Source organism: Ipomoea nil, unplaced genomic scaffold (assembly GCF_001879475.1).
Source record: "Ipomoea nil cultivar Tokyo-kokei standard unplaced genomic scaffold, Asagao_1.1 scaffold0465, whole genome shotgun sequence".
NCBI lineage: Eukaryota > Viridiplantae > Streptophyta > Magnoliopsida > Solanales > Convolvulaceae > Ipomoea > Ipomoea nil.
In genome coordinates, this window is record NW_017616893.1 from 959,353 (window position 1) to 977,278 (window position 17,926).

Genomic DNA, 17,926 nt, shown 5'->3' on the forward strand with positions numbered 1-17,926 from the left:
AACCCTGCATCACCAAACACACACCATTAGGTGTGAGTAAAAACACCATACACTGTTCAGAAATACACCATTGGGGGTGGTGAGTTATATGGTGTATTTTTTTGAGTCTGTTGTGTATTCTGTGATATTTTATTGCATTTCATTGTGGTGTGTTTTCCTAACACTGTTGGTGCATATTGTTAACACTGTTGGTGTATTCTGGAATTCTGCCGCACCGCCGCACGGGAAGACCCCGCCGCATTTGAACTTTATTATGTATATATGTATATATATATATATATATATATATATATATATTATTTATTATTTATTAGAAAACAAGTTAATTTTATGAAAATAAATAATAATAAAATAAAAACTTATTATGATTATTATAGTACAAATGTAAATAAATAAATGATATATTTTATACAAATTTCAACAATTGTTACATTATATTTTTGAGTTGGTATTGGAAATTGGAGATTTAGATTTATTAAATGATGTTTTATATTTATAATGTAAATGTGATAGTTTGCTAAAATTAAAAAGTTAATATATTAATTTTAAAATGTCAAAAATTTTAATTGAGACCAAGATTTTAGGGTTAATAAATTAATAATAAATATAAAAAAAAATTAGCCTAATAAATCTAATTGTCTAACAAGGTTGGCCCAAAATTCAATGAGCTTAGCTAATTGACATCCCTAATAAAACTTCTCTATATTAGTCACCATATCATAAATAGTTGCATTTTGCAAATTAGAGTTGACCATACGTAATATTTATGAAAAGACAAGAAATATAGATATCAATAAATTTTAGAATATTGAACAGTACAAATGTTAAATTTTATAAGCAACGTTAAGTATAAAACTTATTGCATATCTGGTTCCAGATTAATTTAGGAGCCGAAATGTTGGATTAATGTTTTAAGAAAAAGGATGACAAAGAGAGGGATAGAGAGACTGAAAAGGAGGCCAATAATGCTAGGGTAAGGGTAGAATAGCAGACAGACAGAGAGTTGCTTTTTGGTACTTTGGAATAAAATGGTGTCTCTCTAAGACAAGTGGCGTGACACCTCTAAGCCTTTCAATGCTTAGATAAATTTGATTAGTTGGTCTCATTTTATCTGTTTTACTTTCCCTTTTAATTTGTCTTAAAATAGCGTTATTTTTTTAAAATTGAACATAACTATCACCCTACATTTTTCAATTTACTCTTTTAACTTTTCAAATTTTTAGAGATAAGTACAATTATACTTTGTACAAATAAAACCTACTTTTGAGGGACAAAATTAGAAAGTTAGTAACATTTGTTATATTGTATTAAAATCCGTGCAAAAAGTAGATGAGACAATCAATTAGAGCAGTATAATTTAGTAATTTATTTTAAAATATATTCCATCATATATTATTCTTCCAAAGGTTGAACCCCAACCTTAAGGACCCCACACACCCCGACCCGACAAAGTTTTTGCGAGGATGTAAATCATGGTAATTCAACTGAACATGAACCACAGAGGCTAGACCTTTGTTCACTGCGCAAAAGGAACCCCCTCACTTTGAGAGGTTGTTTCCACACTGCCGCTGATATCTTATTATTTTTACTAATAGTAGCGTGAGTATATATATACTTTATAATTATTGATGAATTTTAAATTTTATCAAAAAATTTTTTTAAAAAAAAGGGAAAATGGCACTTTTTACCCCTGAGTTATATACTTATAGCACTTTTTCCCCCTCAATTATTTAGGTAAGCACATTAGCCCCCTCAATTATTCTAAAAGTGGTGCTTTTTCCCCCCTGATATATTAAATTGACATTTATACCCTTAAAGTAAACATTTTATTTATTTTACTACTCCAACAAATTATTGCGTATACGTAGGGATGACCACGGTTCGATTTGAATTGAACCGGATACTAAAGCAATCGAATTAATAGTTTACGGTTATAATTCAGATCTAGAACCCAATATTTAAATGTCAATTTATTAAAATTATGTATCAAAAAATTGAATCTTGAACCGTGAACCGGCGGTTCCGGATCTGATTCGCGGTTTTGAACCGTCTTTATTTTAAAATTTTATTTTTTATTTTAAAATAGTCTAAATTCAACAATAAATGTATTTTATTTTTTTTCGGAACATGAATCGTCCGTTCCGGTTCACGATTTTAATAAACTCTAAATATCGAATTTCGATTCTAAATTGTAATTGGAATATTTCGGTTTGGTTGCTATAGTGTTTGTTTAGTTTGAACCAAATTATGGTCATAATTTGTTGGAGAAAAAAATAAATTAAATATTTAGTTTAAGGGTAAATATGTCCATTTAATATTTCAGGGGGAAAAACAGCCACTTCAATAACTTAGGGGGAAAAAATGCTATAGGTATATAACTCAGGGGGAAAAAGTGTCATTTTCCCAAAAAAAAAAAACATATAACAATAACAAAATAATCATCTTTGTCTAATTTAATTATAAATTTAATTGCAAATCTCCCCCCCCCCCCCCCAAAGTAAAATTTAATTGCAAATTAAACAGAATTGTGTGAAATAATAATAATAATAATAATAATAATAATAATAATAATAATAATAATAATAATAAATTAAAACAATGGCAAAAAGATGATTGTTTTGCGCTTTAACTATATTATCATTCTCTTTCAAAAAATAAAAAATAAAAAATTATATTATCATTCAATTCTGTGTTGTTCTTTAATTTCCACCCTCTTCTCCTTTAGTACTTTATTCTTGAATTTGTAGCTTTGTCTTCTGTCATTCAAAGAGTGATATGTAAAAATATAAAGCTGCAAAATGTATGCTCTCATATTCCCAAAACACACAAAGGGGAAAAAGAAAATCTTTGAAAATAATAAGAAAATTACAAAGTGTGGGTCCAATCCCACTATATGGACGAAGGCCACCTTTTGTGATCTCCAATATATACGTGCTTATAAACAAATATATTCATTTCCTTCCATTTTAACTCTTAGATTTAATTAACTAACAAATTAACAATCTCAATTTTAAATTATTTATTTATAATTTCTTCCGCCACCTTTTGTGATCTCCAATATATACATCCATATAAACAAAAATATTCATTTAAATTCTTTATAATTTCTTTTTTTGTTTGTCTTATGTGTCTAATTCATATAATCAAAATTGAGTTAATACCCAAAATCATCCTCGACTATAGTGGTTTTTCTCAATTTCGTCCTAAACGACTTTGGTGACCTAATATCGTCCCAGACTTTTGTGTTTCGCTCAATTTAGTCCTCCATTTGTTATTCCGTCAAATTGGTGTTAAATTAAGGGACAATTCAGTAATGTCAATATTGATCTCTCTTTACTTTCAACTTGTGAAGTGCGAAATTCCTCTTTCTTGTACGAATTACACCCAGAATTACTCCCGGACCTGCAAATTAAATTTTATATTCGCAGTTTTAGGAGTAATTCGTAAAAAAAAAAAATGGATTTCGCAGTTCACATGTCTATGAGTAAAGAGATGCCAATATTAAAATTACTGAATTGTCTATTTATTTAACACCAAATGGACAAAATAACAAATGAGGGACTAAATTGAGTAAAAACACAAAAGTCTAGGACTAAATTGAGCGAAACACAAAAGTCTGGGACGATATTAGGTCACCAAAGTCGTTTAGGACGAAATTGAGAAAAACCACTATAGTTGAGGACGATTTTGGGTATTAACTCAATCAAAATTTATTCAAACTAATTACTATTTAATTTTTATATTAGTTAATTTAATGTCAACAAATAAAATTTATATATCGATGTCATAAGTACATACTTTTGTGTTTTAGGAAGCTATGTTATCATATTTTATATCATTCACAAAGCATATAGTATAACTTCACCGAATATATTTATATCATTATGTAATATGAATATTAAGGAAGTTTTTAGATAATGACTTATCAGCCAAATAAAAAAAAAAAAGTTTTGTAAATAAAGTAATAAACAATTTCAACGTACTATAATTTATCCAAATAATTTTTCAGAAAGCATTTGAAGTGGTGAACAATTTCAATTGCTTAATATATCCTAAAAACATGAAGTGGTATTGGCTTTGGTGACAAAAAAAAAAAAAAAAAAATTGCAAAGGGTAAGATTTTTTCTAATAATATATATTATACATTATATATTAGGATCTTAATTAAGTGATGCAATTTAATTGATTAGATTTAGTTTTGGTTAGACTGAATAACTAGGAATTGTTAGTCAATCAGACTCTGCCTAACATAAACCTAGATTGATGGGATACAAGATATTGATTATATAGCACATTTAGTTACGGTAGTCATATTGTTTAGTAGACATCAATACATCATATGTGGTTCTGAACCATATGTGGTTCTAAGTCAAGTGTGGACAAAAATGACTAACCGTCTATTATTCAAGAGGCGACACAACAAGACATCAACTGTGGCGGGAGATCAACACTGTTTCCGCTTCCACAACTACGTCTCGTAGATCAATATTGTTAGATTATTTAGATCTTTAGGAGAAGAAGATTATTTAGATCTAATATAAGGGGTATAATATCCTAAACTTAAACAAAGCCAATGTTTGTTTTCCCTTCTGTTCGAGTTTTTATTTATTTAGTGATGGCACCCTTTTTATATTTAAAATGTCATGCATGCTTCGAATGATCCACAAGATACTTAAAATTACCCTTTAATTTGTAGCCTAATTCTATAACTATAAATACCTTACTTACAAAACTCATAGAGCCTAAGATGTAGTGCAAGCAGGGCCGTTCCATTAAAAGTAGGACCTTATCTAATAGTTTAATTTTGATCTTCATCGTTTTTGTTTTGAGATACAATTTAAGTATAATAGAGTAAAACATGGAAGACTAACAATAATAGAGAGACAAGACATAGAGGGAGAGATTTTTTTAACATTTTGATTTCGTTGATATACAGAGATCTCTATTTATTTTTTATTTTTGAGTGCCATTGACTCTGTTACAATATAATCTCAAAAGACCTCTGAAAGATAAAGATAGAAGTCTAGACGATCTAGAAAATCTCAATAACTGAAGTAATTGAGTCCAAATCCAATTGGATATCAAGTTATTATATTCTATGACAAAAAAAAAAATTGAAATAAAAAATTTATGTCCAAATATAATGCATAAAAATTCAACAAAGAAAAAAAATTAAAATTTAACTTAAAAGTGTCATTTTCTGTGCATATTTAATTATAAAATTATTCACCATAATTTTTATGTCAATTCCTTCTAAAATTTTATTTTCAATTACAATTAAGATTAATCTATCAATTCTAAAAAATAATAATTATCAAGTATAAAAGTAATGAATTTTTTTATTTTTTTTTTAAATTGGGCCCCCCAAAAATTAGGTGCCCTGTGTCGTTGTCCTGGTCGCAGGTGGCCAGGGCCGACCCTAAATACAGGCATTGTATTACTCACATTTATCAAATTAAAATAATATTTTACGTCAACATTGTTGATAGCTATGACGGAATCTACAAATCTGCCAACAGAGCCAATAAAGTTAGGCGCTTAACAGGAATTAAAAAAAAGTTGGTGTAATTGTTTGTTGAAATTAATGGTTCATATTATTTTTATTTTAGTATTTTTAATTATTTTTATTATTTTACCATCTATTATATCATTTACTTTTATTAAATACCCATGCATTCACCAAGACCATGTGGTCTAATGGTACCCGGGTTGGACTTTTATTTGGAAAGTTGTGAGTTTCTTTGTGTTTCAGTAGGTTGAGAAAGTATATGAACAGATACTACATTGTAATAGAGTCAGCAGCATTCAAAAAAATACTCATGCATTCCGTCAGTGTAAACTTTAGTAACGAAATATTTCGTTAACTATTTATTATTCTTAACTTACTCATTGATTTTCATAAGGAAGATCTTAGTTGGTCGAGAGGTGTGGGACGCAAATATCTCTCATTGTATTCCACTGCCAGGAAATTATGGAATTTCCGACCACCTAAAAATGATCTAAAATCAAGTCGAAAGCCTTGTTCCGACCACTTTTGGTATCCGGAAAAACCTTTGTTGGCATTTCCGACCATTTTTTGCTTTCAAATTGATTTAAGATCACTTTCAGAGTTTCAGGTGGTCGAAAATTCCATAATTTCCAGCAGTGTTTGTGATTTGATTTCACAATAATTGTTTGATTTGATGGTTGTTTTCAAAAATAAATAATATAAAATTTAACATGAACTTTGGTCAATTAATTAGAATCATGCATTAGACATTGATGAAATGGTACACGTAATTTACAATATATATTCAACACAGATGAGAAACTATGCCTATTATCATTGTCTTTTTCGAGAATGAGGATTTGGTTATGTTTTTTAAGGTGCACTGCGCCAAGGCACTAAAATTGCATTGAAGCACACCAGGAGGCTAAAACAAATCAAGAATTCATTTTCGGAGGAAGTGGTAACAAGAAAAAGCCTGGATCACGCTAATTAGTAGGATTTTGTGTTGCAAAAACTACGCTTAGAGCATTCATAGTAGTGCATTTTAGATGGTTTTTGGAACAGTAGCAATGGATTTTTGGCCGATGGGAGCAATGGATTTTGGCTGATTTTTTCTCCTGCAAAACAAGGTTTTTTGCAGGAGGAAAAAAAATGCACGGAATAGCGCGTTTTGCAGCAACTTCGCGCCCCAACCGGCGCGTCTTTCCCGCGCTACATGTCATTCTTAAAAATTGTGCAAAATTTCAACTACTATGGATACTTTTAGGGTACTATACAATGAGGGTGCTTCCTTCTAAAACTGTTATTGCACTAGTTAGTCCAACATTTCTGCCACAGGTCATAGTTATGCATTCTTGAAATATTTACATTTATGAAAAAATTGATAATCTTGCATTGATATACGCCAGGATACCGAATGATAATTTGATAAATTCTGAAACACTAATTTAAAAATACACATTGGGCATTGAACTATTCGCGCAATACACGTGTGGTAATTAGTTTATAATAATATACTACAAAGTATATATGATGGTTGATTTTATGAATAATTACTTATAATCTTTATTATTTATACTCTTTGTATAAATTAAATATGACTATTAATAAAGAGAAAATGACAATTTTAATCTCTCAAGTTATAGGCAAATAGTTCACTCAATTTTTAAGTTATTAGTGTAGTTACTTTTAGTTCTTGAGTTTTCCTCAAAATGACACTTTTTAGTTATTGGGTTGGAGATTGTGGTTCTATACTAGAGTTAAGACCATGTTTACATATTTGTTAAGGTTATACTTGTGTGAGACCATCTCACATATTTTTATTTCTGAGATTAGTCGGATCGGGCCGGATCAATATAAAAAATGTAATATTAATTAGGAATAAAGCATTTGTTACCTATAAGAGAAAATGTAATACTTTTGAGGACAAATGTAATACTTTTAAATCAGAATGTAAAAGTATTATAATTTTCTTTATTATATATATTACACTTTCCCATATAAGTAATAAACATATTATATTTTTCAGTATAAGTATTACATTATTTTATCTTCACCCAAACACGACGGTCTCACACAAGTTTTTTTTTAGTATACCCAGGGTTTCCACTATTGGACACAGTGACTAATCCCCTCGCTGAATTGTAGAGACCTTTTTTAGGTGGGACAGCTGTCCTGGAGATTTAAGGCTGCTCCATTCTCAAAGCCTCAACCACACCCTCCAGGACTAAATGTGACAACACCAATAACGTAAAGGCTTAATCAATTATTTTCTTGTAATTTAATCTAAATATTTTGAATTTAATACTTAGTTTGGAAAATAAAGTATTAATGAAGGATAAATTACATATATCTATCAACCTCTCAATTATTTTCTTGTAATTTAATCTAAATATTTTGAATTTAATACTTAGTTTGGAAAATAAAGTATTAATGAAGGATAAATTACATATATCTATCAACCTCAGCAAAAAAGTTTATGATCAGTCAATAGATGATAAAGGTATAGGGAATGAGAGAGGGTGGCAGTGGTCTATAAAGCACAAACTTGTACTAGAAAGAAAAAGCAAAAAAGGAGTGAAGAGATCAATAAAGTCACAAACCCATTTAGCCAAAAATAAAATAAAAATAAAAACCGGAGAGAAGAAAAACTCTTTACAAAAAGAAAAAGCTAAAAATCAACTCTGCAACCAATGCAACTGTGAGTTGTGGTAGTGTATAAATATATATAAATTCTTCTAGTCTCGGGTTAAGCTGAGTTACCATAATTTACCTTTTTCTCAAATACTCAGGTCGAAGTGTTGGAGATTTAACCTTTTAAATATATATATATATATATATATATATATATATATATATATATATATATATAAATTAAAAGTGTGCAAACCATTAACCATCCTTGTTTAAAAGCCCCCAAAGCCATCATACTAGCCTACCATTTCATCTCATCTCAAAACACATATAGATAGATACATACACATAATACAGCAGCAGCGTGGGCTTTGGGTGGTTGTGAGGTTCATAGAATTGTATAAAGACACAGAAGATCGGAGAAAGATAGGTTACAGTAGCGATTCAGAGCGGGGGGGTGTTGGGAGGTGGGGCGTGGGGCTAAGTTATGCGAACGGGAGCTTGCGCGGCGGTGCAACAGACCCTCACCACAGAGGCTGCTTCAGTGCTGAAGCACTCTCTAAGCTTAGCGAGGAGACGGGGCCATGCACAAATCACCCCCCTCCACGTGGCGGCCACCCTTTTGAGCTCTAGATTCAGTCTTCTCAAACGGGCTTGCCTCAAATCCCAGCCCTCCTCCATTGTTAACTCTTCTTCCTCATCGCATCCGCTTCAGTGCCGGGCTCTAGAGCTCTGCTTTAATGTGGCCCTCAACCGGCTTCCGGCCTCCCCGGCGCCGCTCCTCCACGGCCAGCCGTCGTTGTCTAACGCTCTCGTGGCGGCCCTCAAGCGGGCCCAGGCGCACCAGCGGCGGGGGTGTATCGAGCAGCAGCAGCAACAGCAGCAGCCGCATTGGGTTATTAAGGTGGAGGTGGAGCAGCTGGTGCTGTCTATATTGGATGATCCTAGTGTGAGCCGGGTGATGAGAGAAGCCGGATTCTCTAGCACCGCCGTGAAAGCCACCTTGGAGGAGCTCTCTTCCACCGTCTCCTCCGTTTTCCAGGCCTACAATAGCTCCGGCGGGGGAATCTATTCCACCCCGAGCTCCCCCCCAACAACCCAAGTCTATAAACTCCCCGAAGACGACGTTAACGTCGTCAACGTCCTGCTCGGCGGCGCCAGGAGGAACGTGGTGATAGTCGCGGACTCCGCGGCCGCCACGCACGGCGTGTTCAATGACCTGATGGGGAAGGTGGAGCGGGGGCAGGTCCCGGAGGAGCTCAAATCCGCTCACTTCATCAAATTCCAGTTCTCCGCCGCCCCGCTGGCGCTGATGAGGAGGGAGGAGGTGGAGACCAACATGGCGGAGCTGAAGAGGAAAGTGGAATCCCTCGCCGGCGGCGGGAGGGGAGTGATTATCTATACTGGGGATCTCAAGTGGACGGTGGACAACACCGCAGCCGCCTCCACTTGTGCGTACAACCCGGTAGACCACCTGGTTGCCGAGATTGGGAGATTGCTTTCTTCGTGTACTAAGGTTTGGTTGGTCGGAACTGCAAATTTTCAAACCTATATTAAGTGTCAAATGAGACAACCTCCTCTTGATCTTCTCTGGGCTCTTCAACCTGTTTCTGTTCCCTCCGGTGCCGGTGCTCTATCTCTCACCCTCAATGCTACCACAAGGTAATAATTATTATCTTTCCGTCTCATTTTATATGTCTGATTTGATTATTGATGAAATTATTTTTAATTCAACTTTTTATAAAATATTAAGTTTAGTATTAATACCAAGGAAGGTATAAGATTCTAATTCCATGAAATTGAAGGAATTTCAATTTACAGAATTAAGTGCATGGAACTGAAAGGGTAACTTTAAGCCTTTCCAAGTAATTAAATTACCTTTGTTACTATCATTATTTTGTGATTGAGAACATATCATCATATTTGCTCAGTGACATTTTTGTTGTTGGGTGTTTATGTAATCATGGTACGACCTTAACGTAGGTTAAGTTTTTTTTTTTTTTGTTATGGTCTGAAACAAACAAAGGTTTGGCTAGAAGCGTGCTACACTGCTACTGTCTTAAGCAGACACATATGTTACTGGCTGTACTTTAAAAGTAGTTTCTAGCCTGCCTGTAGTTAATTTTGTGTTTTTTTTTTTTTTTTTTTCAAAAAAAAAATAAATAAAAATTCCCTTTTGTTTTTAGTTCTGAATACTAATTTAACCCAATGGGTGAAAGTTTGTCTGAAAAAAACAAAAATTCATACACCTTCTAACTTTATATGGAAGGGTGGCACGATTCTTTTTTTTTTTTTTTTTTGGGTCTAAATGTCTAACAAAGTGAGAAAAACAGTTCTGAAAAGAAAAATGCACCTTTTGACTTCTCTACATATAGACATTGAAAACCTTGATTTTAATGGGCTTTTGTCCAATATTGAAAACTTAAGCCATTGTACGTCACTTTCTTAAAAATAAAATATTAATTTTATCACCTATTATATACAATGTGATTTAGATAAATAATAATTTATATTTAGATAGATAAATTCATAAATTTGATTTAAAATATTTCTCCATACTTTTTTCCTCAAAACTATTATTATACTTTCTAACTCACACTTTATATCTGATTAGTATTATATTTTTTAATATGGGTATTACATTTTCATCCTAATCCGTCTCACTTGAGATGGTCTCACATAAGTTTTTGCGAATTTATGAAGTAATTGAATGGTGGAAGTATTGTTTTGCAGCTTCCAAGATTTAAAGATGGCAATAGTACCACAAAACCAATCAAACAAGAAGGAAGAAGAAGTTGTGCTCACATGTTGCCCAGAATGCACCTCCAACTATGCAAGAGAAGCTGCTGGATTAGTAAACCAGAAAAGTTTTGAAACCAAAGGGGGCTCAGACAAGCCTTTAGCCCACTTGCCTGATTGGCTCATCCCACATGCTCCTCCTCACCAAAAGGTACTGCATGCATATAATAATAAACTAGTATAGTTGCATAAATTCTTGAAAATGGGTTAGTTCTTTGGGTCTAGGCAAATATAATGAAATACAAATGAGTTAATACCCAATTTAGTTCTCGACTGTATGACTTTTTATCGATTTAGTCTAAAATGATTTTTTGTGTTTATTTAGGTCATCGATTTCAATGGTTTTACCCACTTGAGTTCTCGACGGTTAGAATTAAGGATTAAATCGATAAAAACCCATTATAGTAGACTAGTAAAGGACTAAATTGGATAAAATTACTATAGTCGAAGATTGAAACGAGTATTAATATAGGTGAAATACCACACTATCCTAACAAAAAACTCAATTGGATAAAACCGTTAAAGTCAAGGACTTAATTAAGTACAAAAAGTCCAAATCAGTATTAATACAGATGAAATTACTAAGCTATGATAACAGATGACTCAATTTGGTTAAACCATTAAAGTAGATGACTATAGTAGATGACTAAAAACCATATTTGTTTGTTGATTTTCAGGATGAATGCGGTGAATTGAGGAGGAAATGGAACAGGATATGCGAGAGTCTTCTCCATCAAACCAGAAACTCACCAGTAATTTGCAAGCAGGGGAAGGGTTTGTTATACACTACAACTGGTTCAATCTATCCACCAGGATGGGCTAATGACGAGAATAGCGTATCCTTGTTGTGTGATTCTCCAGTTGTAAAGTCCAATCTGGGCGCAAGTTGTGTGCCACGCTTCAGGAGACAGCAATCTTGCCATATCGAGTTCAGTTTCAGCAATTCCAAGAACAACAATAATCATCAGCCAAACCTGGACAGTCTCAGATCCGAGGGGGAAGAAGATAAGGAAGTACTGAAGATCTCTCTTGCACTCGGGAATTCCCCTATCCCAGAACAGGATTTGGTCAGCAATGAGTTACACGAAAACCTGCCATGGCAATCCCAGGATTCGCTCTCCGCCATTCGCGAAACACTGATGGGGATCCAGAATAGCGGCAAGAAACAGGAGTGGGTGCTAATCCGGGGGAATGATATGGCTGGGAAACGGAGATTGGCTCGTGTAATAGCCCACTCCATACTCCCTTCTTCTCATCTTCTTTGCTTGAATATGAGAAGAAGGAAAGGAGTTTCTGTTGAATCACTTGAAATGGGGATAAGGAATCATCCCAGGATTGTTGTTCTAGTGGAGAGCGTTGATCTCGCCGACCCTCACTTGCTAAAATTCCTAGCAAATACTCTCCACAATGGAATTCCTTCTCCTTCTTGCAGCCAAGCCGTTTTCGTCTTAACCATCAACGATGATTATCAGTTTAACAGGGATAACGATGAGGATTACACAATCCCAATGAAGCTGCTCATAAATGAAACACCCAACAACAAAGATCTCAAGCGCAGAGCCCAGTGGGGGGACAATTTGCAAATTAACAAAAGAATCAATTTGGAGGCTAAGACCCTTGATCTCAACATAAAAGCCGAGGATGATGATGATGACGAGGAAACCCAGGATTCCTCAAGCGACTTGACTCGCGACAGCAGCGTGAATGATCCCCTAGGATTCCTCGAAACCATAAAGAACCAGGTGGTTCTCAACAGCGACTCATCAAAACAACAAAAGGCAAAGGACATGCTTTCCTCCAAGATTAAGCAGTCCCTGGAACAAGTCCTGGGAGGAGACAAGAACAGTTCATGGGTAGACGAAAACGTGATCGAGGAGCTTCTGCAGGGGTGTGGGGGGTTTCTCAATAGCTTGTTTGAGAAATGGCTGAAAGACGTTCTTCAAACAAGCTTGCAATACATGGTGGATCATAGGAAAGAAGAGGGTGTAAGTAATGTTAGGCTTTGTTTGGGAGAAGAGAAAGGGGGGGATACGTTTTTCCAGGATGGGTTCATGGGTACATGTCTTCCCAAGAGATTATGCATGGATTAAGGTAGAGATCTCTTGTGAAGGAAATGCATGCATGCCCAATGAGCTAGCTAGCTAAGCTAATGTTCTTTTGTGTAACTACTCTTAATTAGTTGCTTCTTCAATGCTAATAGAATGTTTGGTTTGCTCTAATTTCCTTAACCTTAAATTAGCAGGAATTTGCAAATTTTTTTCGAGTTTCACTTCACGACTCTTGCATATTAGGGTAATTTTTTTTTTTTTTTGAATATTACTGGCCCTATTACATTGTAGTAACTGTTCATGCATATTAGAGTAATTAAAAAATCATCAATTAACTATTTTTTTTTTAAAAAAAAACTTACGCTTTTGGTCATTGTTATAGGCATACTCAACTCAATCTTTCAATTGTTAGTGAATTCACTTTTGGTTTCTAGATTGACGCTAAGGATCCATTTGAAAAACAGAAAAATGATTTCTGAAAAATGTTTTTTGGAAAATGACTTTTTTTTTAGAAAATATTTTCATTTTCCGTGTTTGGTTGTACTATGGAAAATATAGGAATGAATGGAAACTGAGGAATCGAAGGCAACGACGGCAACGAAGGCAACCATGTTTTGAGTGTTGACGGAAAATGACTTATGCCAAAATTTAGCGTAAGTCATTTTCCGCAAAAATTCTTACATTTTCCCTAATCAACGGAAAATGTTTTTCGTTGACTGGATTTTCCTACTGCACCCAAACACTAAAAACTCGGAAAACATTTTCCAAAAGTCCTTTTCTAGTGCATTTCATCTCGAGGCATAATATAAAAAAGGAAATATTGTGAAAATTTTACAATTTGTTGTCAACTTTAAACGGATTTTGGTACTTCCTATCAATTAAATTTCTTGAAAAATATTTTCAAGAAATGTATTTGTTGAGAATAACTATGTAAGGAGAATTAGTTAACATGTTTGGTGTTATCCAAAAATATAAGAATTAAATTACCTATAAAAAAATTAAAATATTTGATTTGTTTAAACTTTCCTAGAATATTTTTAAAAATCTCTAATATATCGTTGCTATATACAAACATTAAAACAAATATAATGATAATTAAGAGGTTAATAAATCACGTAACTATATGCCAACAAATTCCACAACAAGAATATTCAAAATATAAAACAATACGTATGTAAAAAAGTGTTGAGAAAGACAAATTTCTTTAATAAACAGTCTTGTTATCTTTCATAATGGTGGGAGAGGCAACTTTTTATATTTATAAGAGACTTTTAATTTGGCACTAAAAGGGATAAATATGTAATTGAATCAATTTTGTAGAATCCCACTTACCTGGAAACAAAAAAAATTCTACCTCATCTCCCCTAGGTGATGAGATTTGCTTTCATTTATATCATGGAATTAGATTCCGTTAGTCTAAATAAACTTTCTTTAACCCAAAGATTGCACTAAATGTGGAAATAATTTCTCACCATTGAGGTATGGCAACCTATTGTATTTGATCTTTCATGACCCAATTCTTTTTGTTTTTTGCAGGTATGTTTGTATTTGGTAGCACTAGGCTTTGATGTTTCCAAGTTTATGGCAGTAGTAGCATTTGATGCTTCGTAGGTTGCGGTGTTGAAAGTGGTGTTGTAACGTCGGTCAGAAGTCGAGTCCAATTCTATATTTCTAACGTTTTCCTAGTTTCACAATTTCTTTCCAGGTTTCAGTTCTTGGATTCATCATTCTTACTCCTTTTTTTCAGTTGTTTTGTTTCTTTTGTCAATTTTGTCTCTTTTTCTTGTGTTTTTTTGCAATTGTATATTTGTCTCTTTGTGTTGTTGTTGTTCTCTTTCTTTTTTTGCTTACAAATACTGAAGTACTTTTTTTGTTTTTTTGTTTTTTTGTTTTTTTTTTGTTTTTTTGTTTTTTTGTTTTTTTTTGTATAAGGTTGATGTTTACTTTGATGAGTTCTTGACATTTTGACTATAATTGAGGGAAAATTCTACAAGCTAAGGTGCTAATAATATACTCCCTAAATAAACTCCTTGAGATGGTTGCGTCACATCAACTTTTTTTTTGGTCTTTTGGCTTCTTCCTAGAAAAGTGATATTTGGCGCGCAAACAGAGCCATTTCATTATTTACTGCTTTTCTCCATTTCATTATTTCATAAAATATAGCCAAAGAGGCGAGAGCCATTAACATCAAACAGAGCCTAAGAGCCATTAACATTAAAGAACATAAAAGAACGCTTCAGTACTATGTATATTTACAGTATATGCTATTTCAATTATATTTTAAATATTTTAAATTATAAAATTTTGTATTTGCTGAGAAAGAATACAGAACACCGCAATTAGCATTATGTATTTATTATCCACAAAATCACATGCTATTTTTTTCTTAATAAATGAGTTTATTCACATATCCATATAACAAACAAAAAAAAAATGTTATTTTTCCCCTTTACATGATGCTATTGATTTCTAACATTACCTATTATTATTGGTTATATTTGTAGACATGGATGATGAAGAAAAGTTAAATGAACCCAAGGTAGAAATGGTATTTCAATCCAAAGAAGAAGTTTTTTACATTTTATACAAATTATGCAAAGAAAAAGGGATTTAGTGTAGTAACGAGAAGAAAACGCGGAGATGATGGAAATTTAAAGCATTTCACTTTTGCATGTGCTAAAGCACATAGAAAAGAATCAACAAGTAAAATTTTGTTATCGTCAAAGCTCTCGACAAAAACGAGATGTCAAGCTAAAATAAGATTCAAAAGGTGTAAAATGAGAGTTTTAAGATAACAACCGTTGAGCTTAGTCGTGATCATGATTTGAGTCCGGGGAAAGCACGTCATTTGAGATGTTATAGGATGCTAAATGAGAAGTGAAAAGGAGACTTGATATAAATGATCAAGCATGTATTGCTCCAAACAAGAACTTTTGCTCTCTTGTTGTAGACGCATGAGGTTATGAGAATTCACGTTTAATCAAATGGATTGTCGCAATTATATTGATGAATTGAGAAGGAAAAGACTTGGTGTAGGGGATGTAGAAGCCGTTTGTAAATATTTTGCTAAAATGCAACAGAGCGATCCGAACTTCTTTTATGTGATGGATGTTGGTGAAGATTCTCGGTTACGAAACTTGTTTTGGGCTGATGGGAGGAGTAAGGTTGTATATGAATCTTTTGTTAATGTGATTACCTTTGATACAACTTATCTCACAAATAAGTATGACATGCCTTTTGCTCCTTTTGTGGGAGTAAACCACCATGGACAATCTGTATCGTTTGGTTGCGGGTTGTTGAGCAAAGAGGACACTAACTCATTTGTGTGGTTATTTCAATCATGATTAAATTGCATGTCAGGACGCCATCTGAAAGCCATTATTACAGATCAATGTAATGCCATGTAAAATGCTATTGTGATTGTATTTCCAAATACAAAGCATAGGTGGTGTTTATGGCATATCATGAAAAGCCTTCTTGAAAAGTTCTGGAGATATTCTAAATATGAAGAAATCAAGGAAGCCTTGCAAAGTGTTTTTATGATTCTTTAAATGAAAATGAGTTTGAAAATGGATGGTCACTATTGATTGACACCTATGATCTCAATAAGAATGACTGGTTAGAGGGGTCATACAAAGAAAGACAACGTTGGGTTCCTACGTGAAACATATATTTTGGGCAGGCATGTTTACTACTCAACGAAGTGAAAGCATGAATGTTTTTTTTTATGGATATGTCAACTCTAAACAACTTTGAAGGTATTTGTTGAACAATATGAAAAGGCATTGGAAAGTAAAATGGAGAAGGAGAAAGAAGCAGATTTTCATTCTTTTAACTCTATGTATGAATGTCTTAGTAACTATGAGATGGAAAAACAATTTCAAAGACTTTATACAAATGAAAATTTTAGAGAGTTCCAAGGGGCATTAAAGGAAAAATTTTATTGCTATCATTCTCTAATAAAAGATGAAAATTCAAGTTTTGTGTATGAAGTTGTAGAAGATGTAAAAGTTGGAGACAAACGAAGATAAGTTCATGGTTGCTTTCAATGAAGTTGAGTGTGAAGCTCACTGAAGCTAAATGCAATTGCCACTTGTTTGAATTTAGGAGAATTTTATGTAGACATGCTCTTTTGGTGCTCATTTAAAAAAAGGTGAGTGAAATCCCTTCTAGACACATTTTGTCTCGATGGAGAAAAGATTTGAACGTGGATATACTTGTATTAGAAGTAGTTATAATTTCTTGTCTTGTAAAGAAACTCAAAGATGTGAACAAATGTGTGATGCATTTCGTGAAGTTTCTATTCTTGTCGCAATTGAAGATGAAAAATATAAGCATGTGATGGATTGCATAAAAGAGCTAAAATCATCGATCATGAATGATGAAGTCATTAATAGCACCACACAAGCATCATGTTTACCACAAGATAATGAAGTTGACAAGCAAAATATGTCAAAGTGGTGCAAATAAGGTTTTAAGTCCTTTAGTTACTAGAAGAAAAGGTCGTCCTCCAACTAAAAGAAGAGTTTCAAGGTTGGAACAAGTGGTGGAAAGTCTTAAAATGAAAAAGAAAAGGAAACAAGTTGAAGGGAAGGATCCAAAGAAATCATGACAAAGACAAGTATGATATGTTTATTAATTAGATTTCATTTGTTTATATTTGATCAAGTAGTTTATATTCACTCATTGATTTATTTAATGTTGTAGAGTTCTATAAGTTATGATGATATTGATTGTGTACCTATTCCATCATCTCCCCATAAAGTCGATGAAATGGGGACACAAGAAAGTTTTGTAACAACAAACCCGATGATGCTTTTGCTCGATAGAGTTATCATTCTTTTATATTCACTTTATTTGTATAATTTACTTGTAATAAAATTTTATTTCATTTGTTTTACTTTTACAGTCAAATCAGTATTTTTGGCTCAAATGTTAATCCTCCATGTAGTTTGAT

General features: G+C 33.2%; 1 protein-coding gene across 2 annotated transcripts; it reads left to right on the forward strand.

Annotated features, from left to right (window-relative positions):
• The first annotated feature begins 8,380 nt into the window (after nt 1-8,380).
• On the forward strand, nt 8,381-13,149 carry LOC109173214 (protein SMAX1-LIKE 4-like). Of its 2 annotated transcripts, none has more exons than XM_019322512.1 (3): nt 8,381-9,784; nt 10,856-11,072; nt 11,599-13,149. In XM_019322512.1, the coding sequence occupies exons 1-3, from the start codon at nt 8,610-8,612 to the stop codon at nt 13,009-13,011; spliced, it is 2,805 nt and encodes a 934-aa protein (XP_019178057.1). In that variant the 5' UTR covers nt 8,381-8,609; the 3' UTR covers nt 13,012-13,149. The 2 variants fall into 2 exon arrangements, with proteins under 2 accessions (XP_019178057.1, XP_019178058.1); XM_019322513.1 differs by having other exon boundaries at nt 8,381-9,778; nt 10,850-11,072.
• The last annotated feature ends 4,777 nt before the right edge of the window (nt 13,150-17,926 follow it).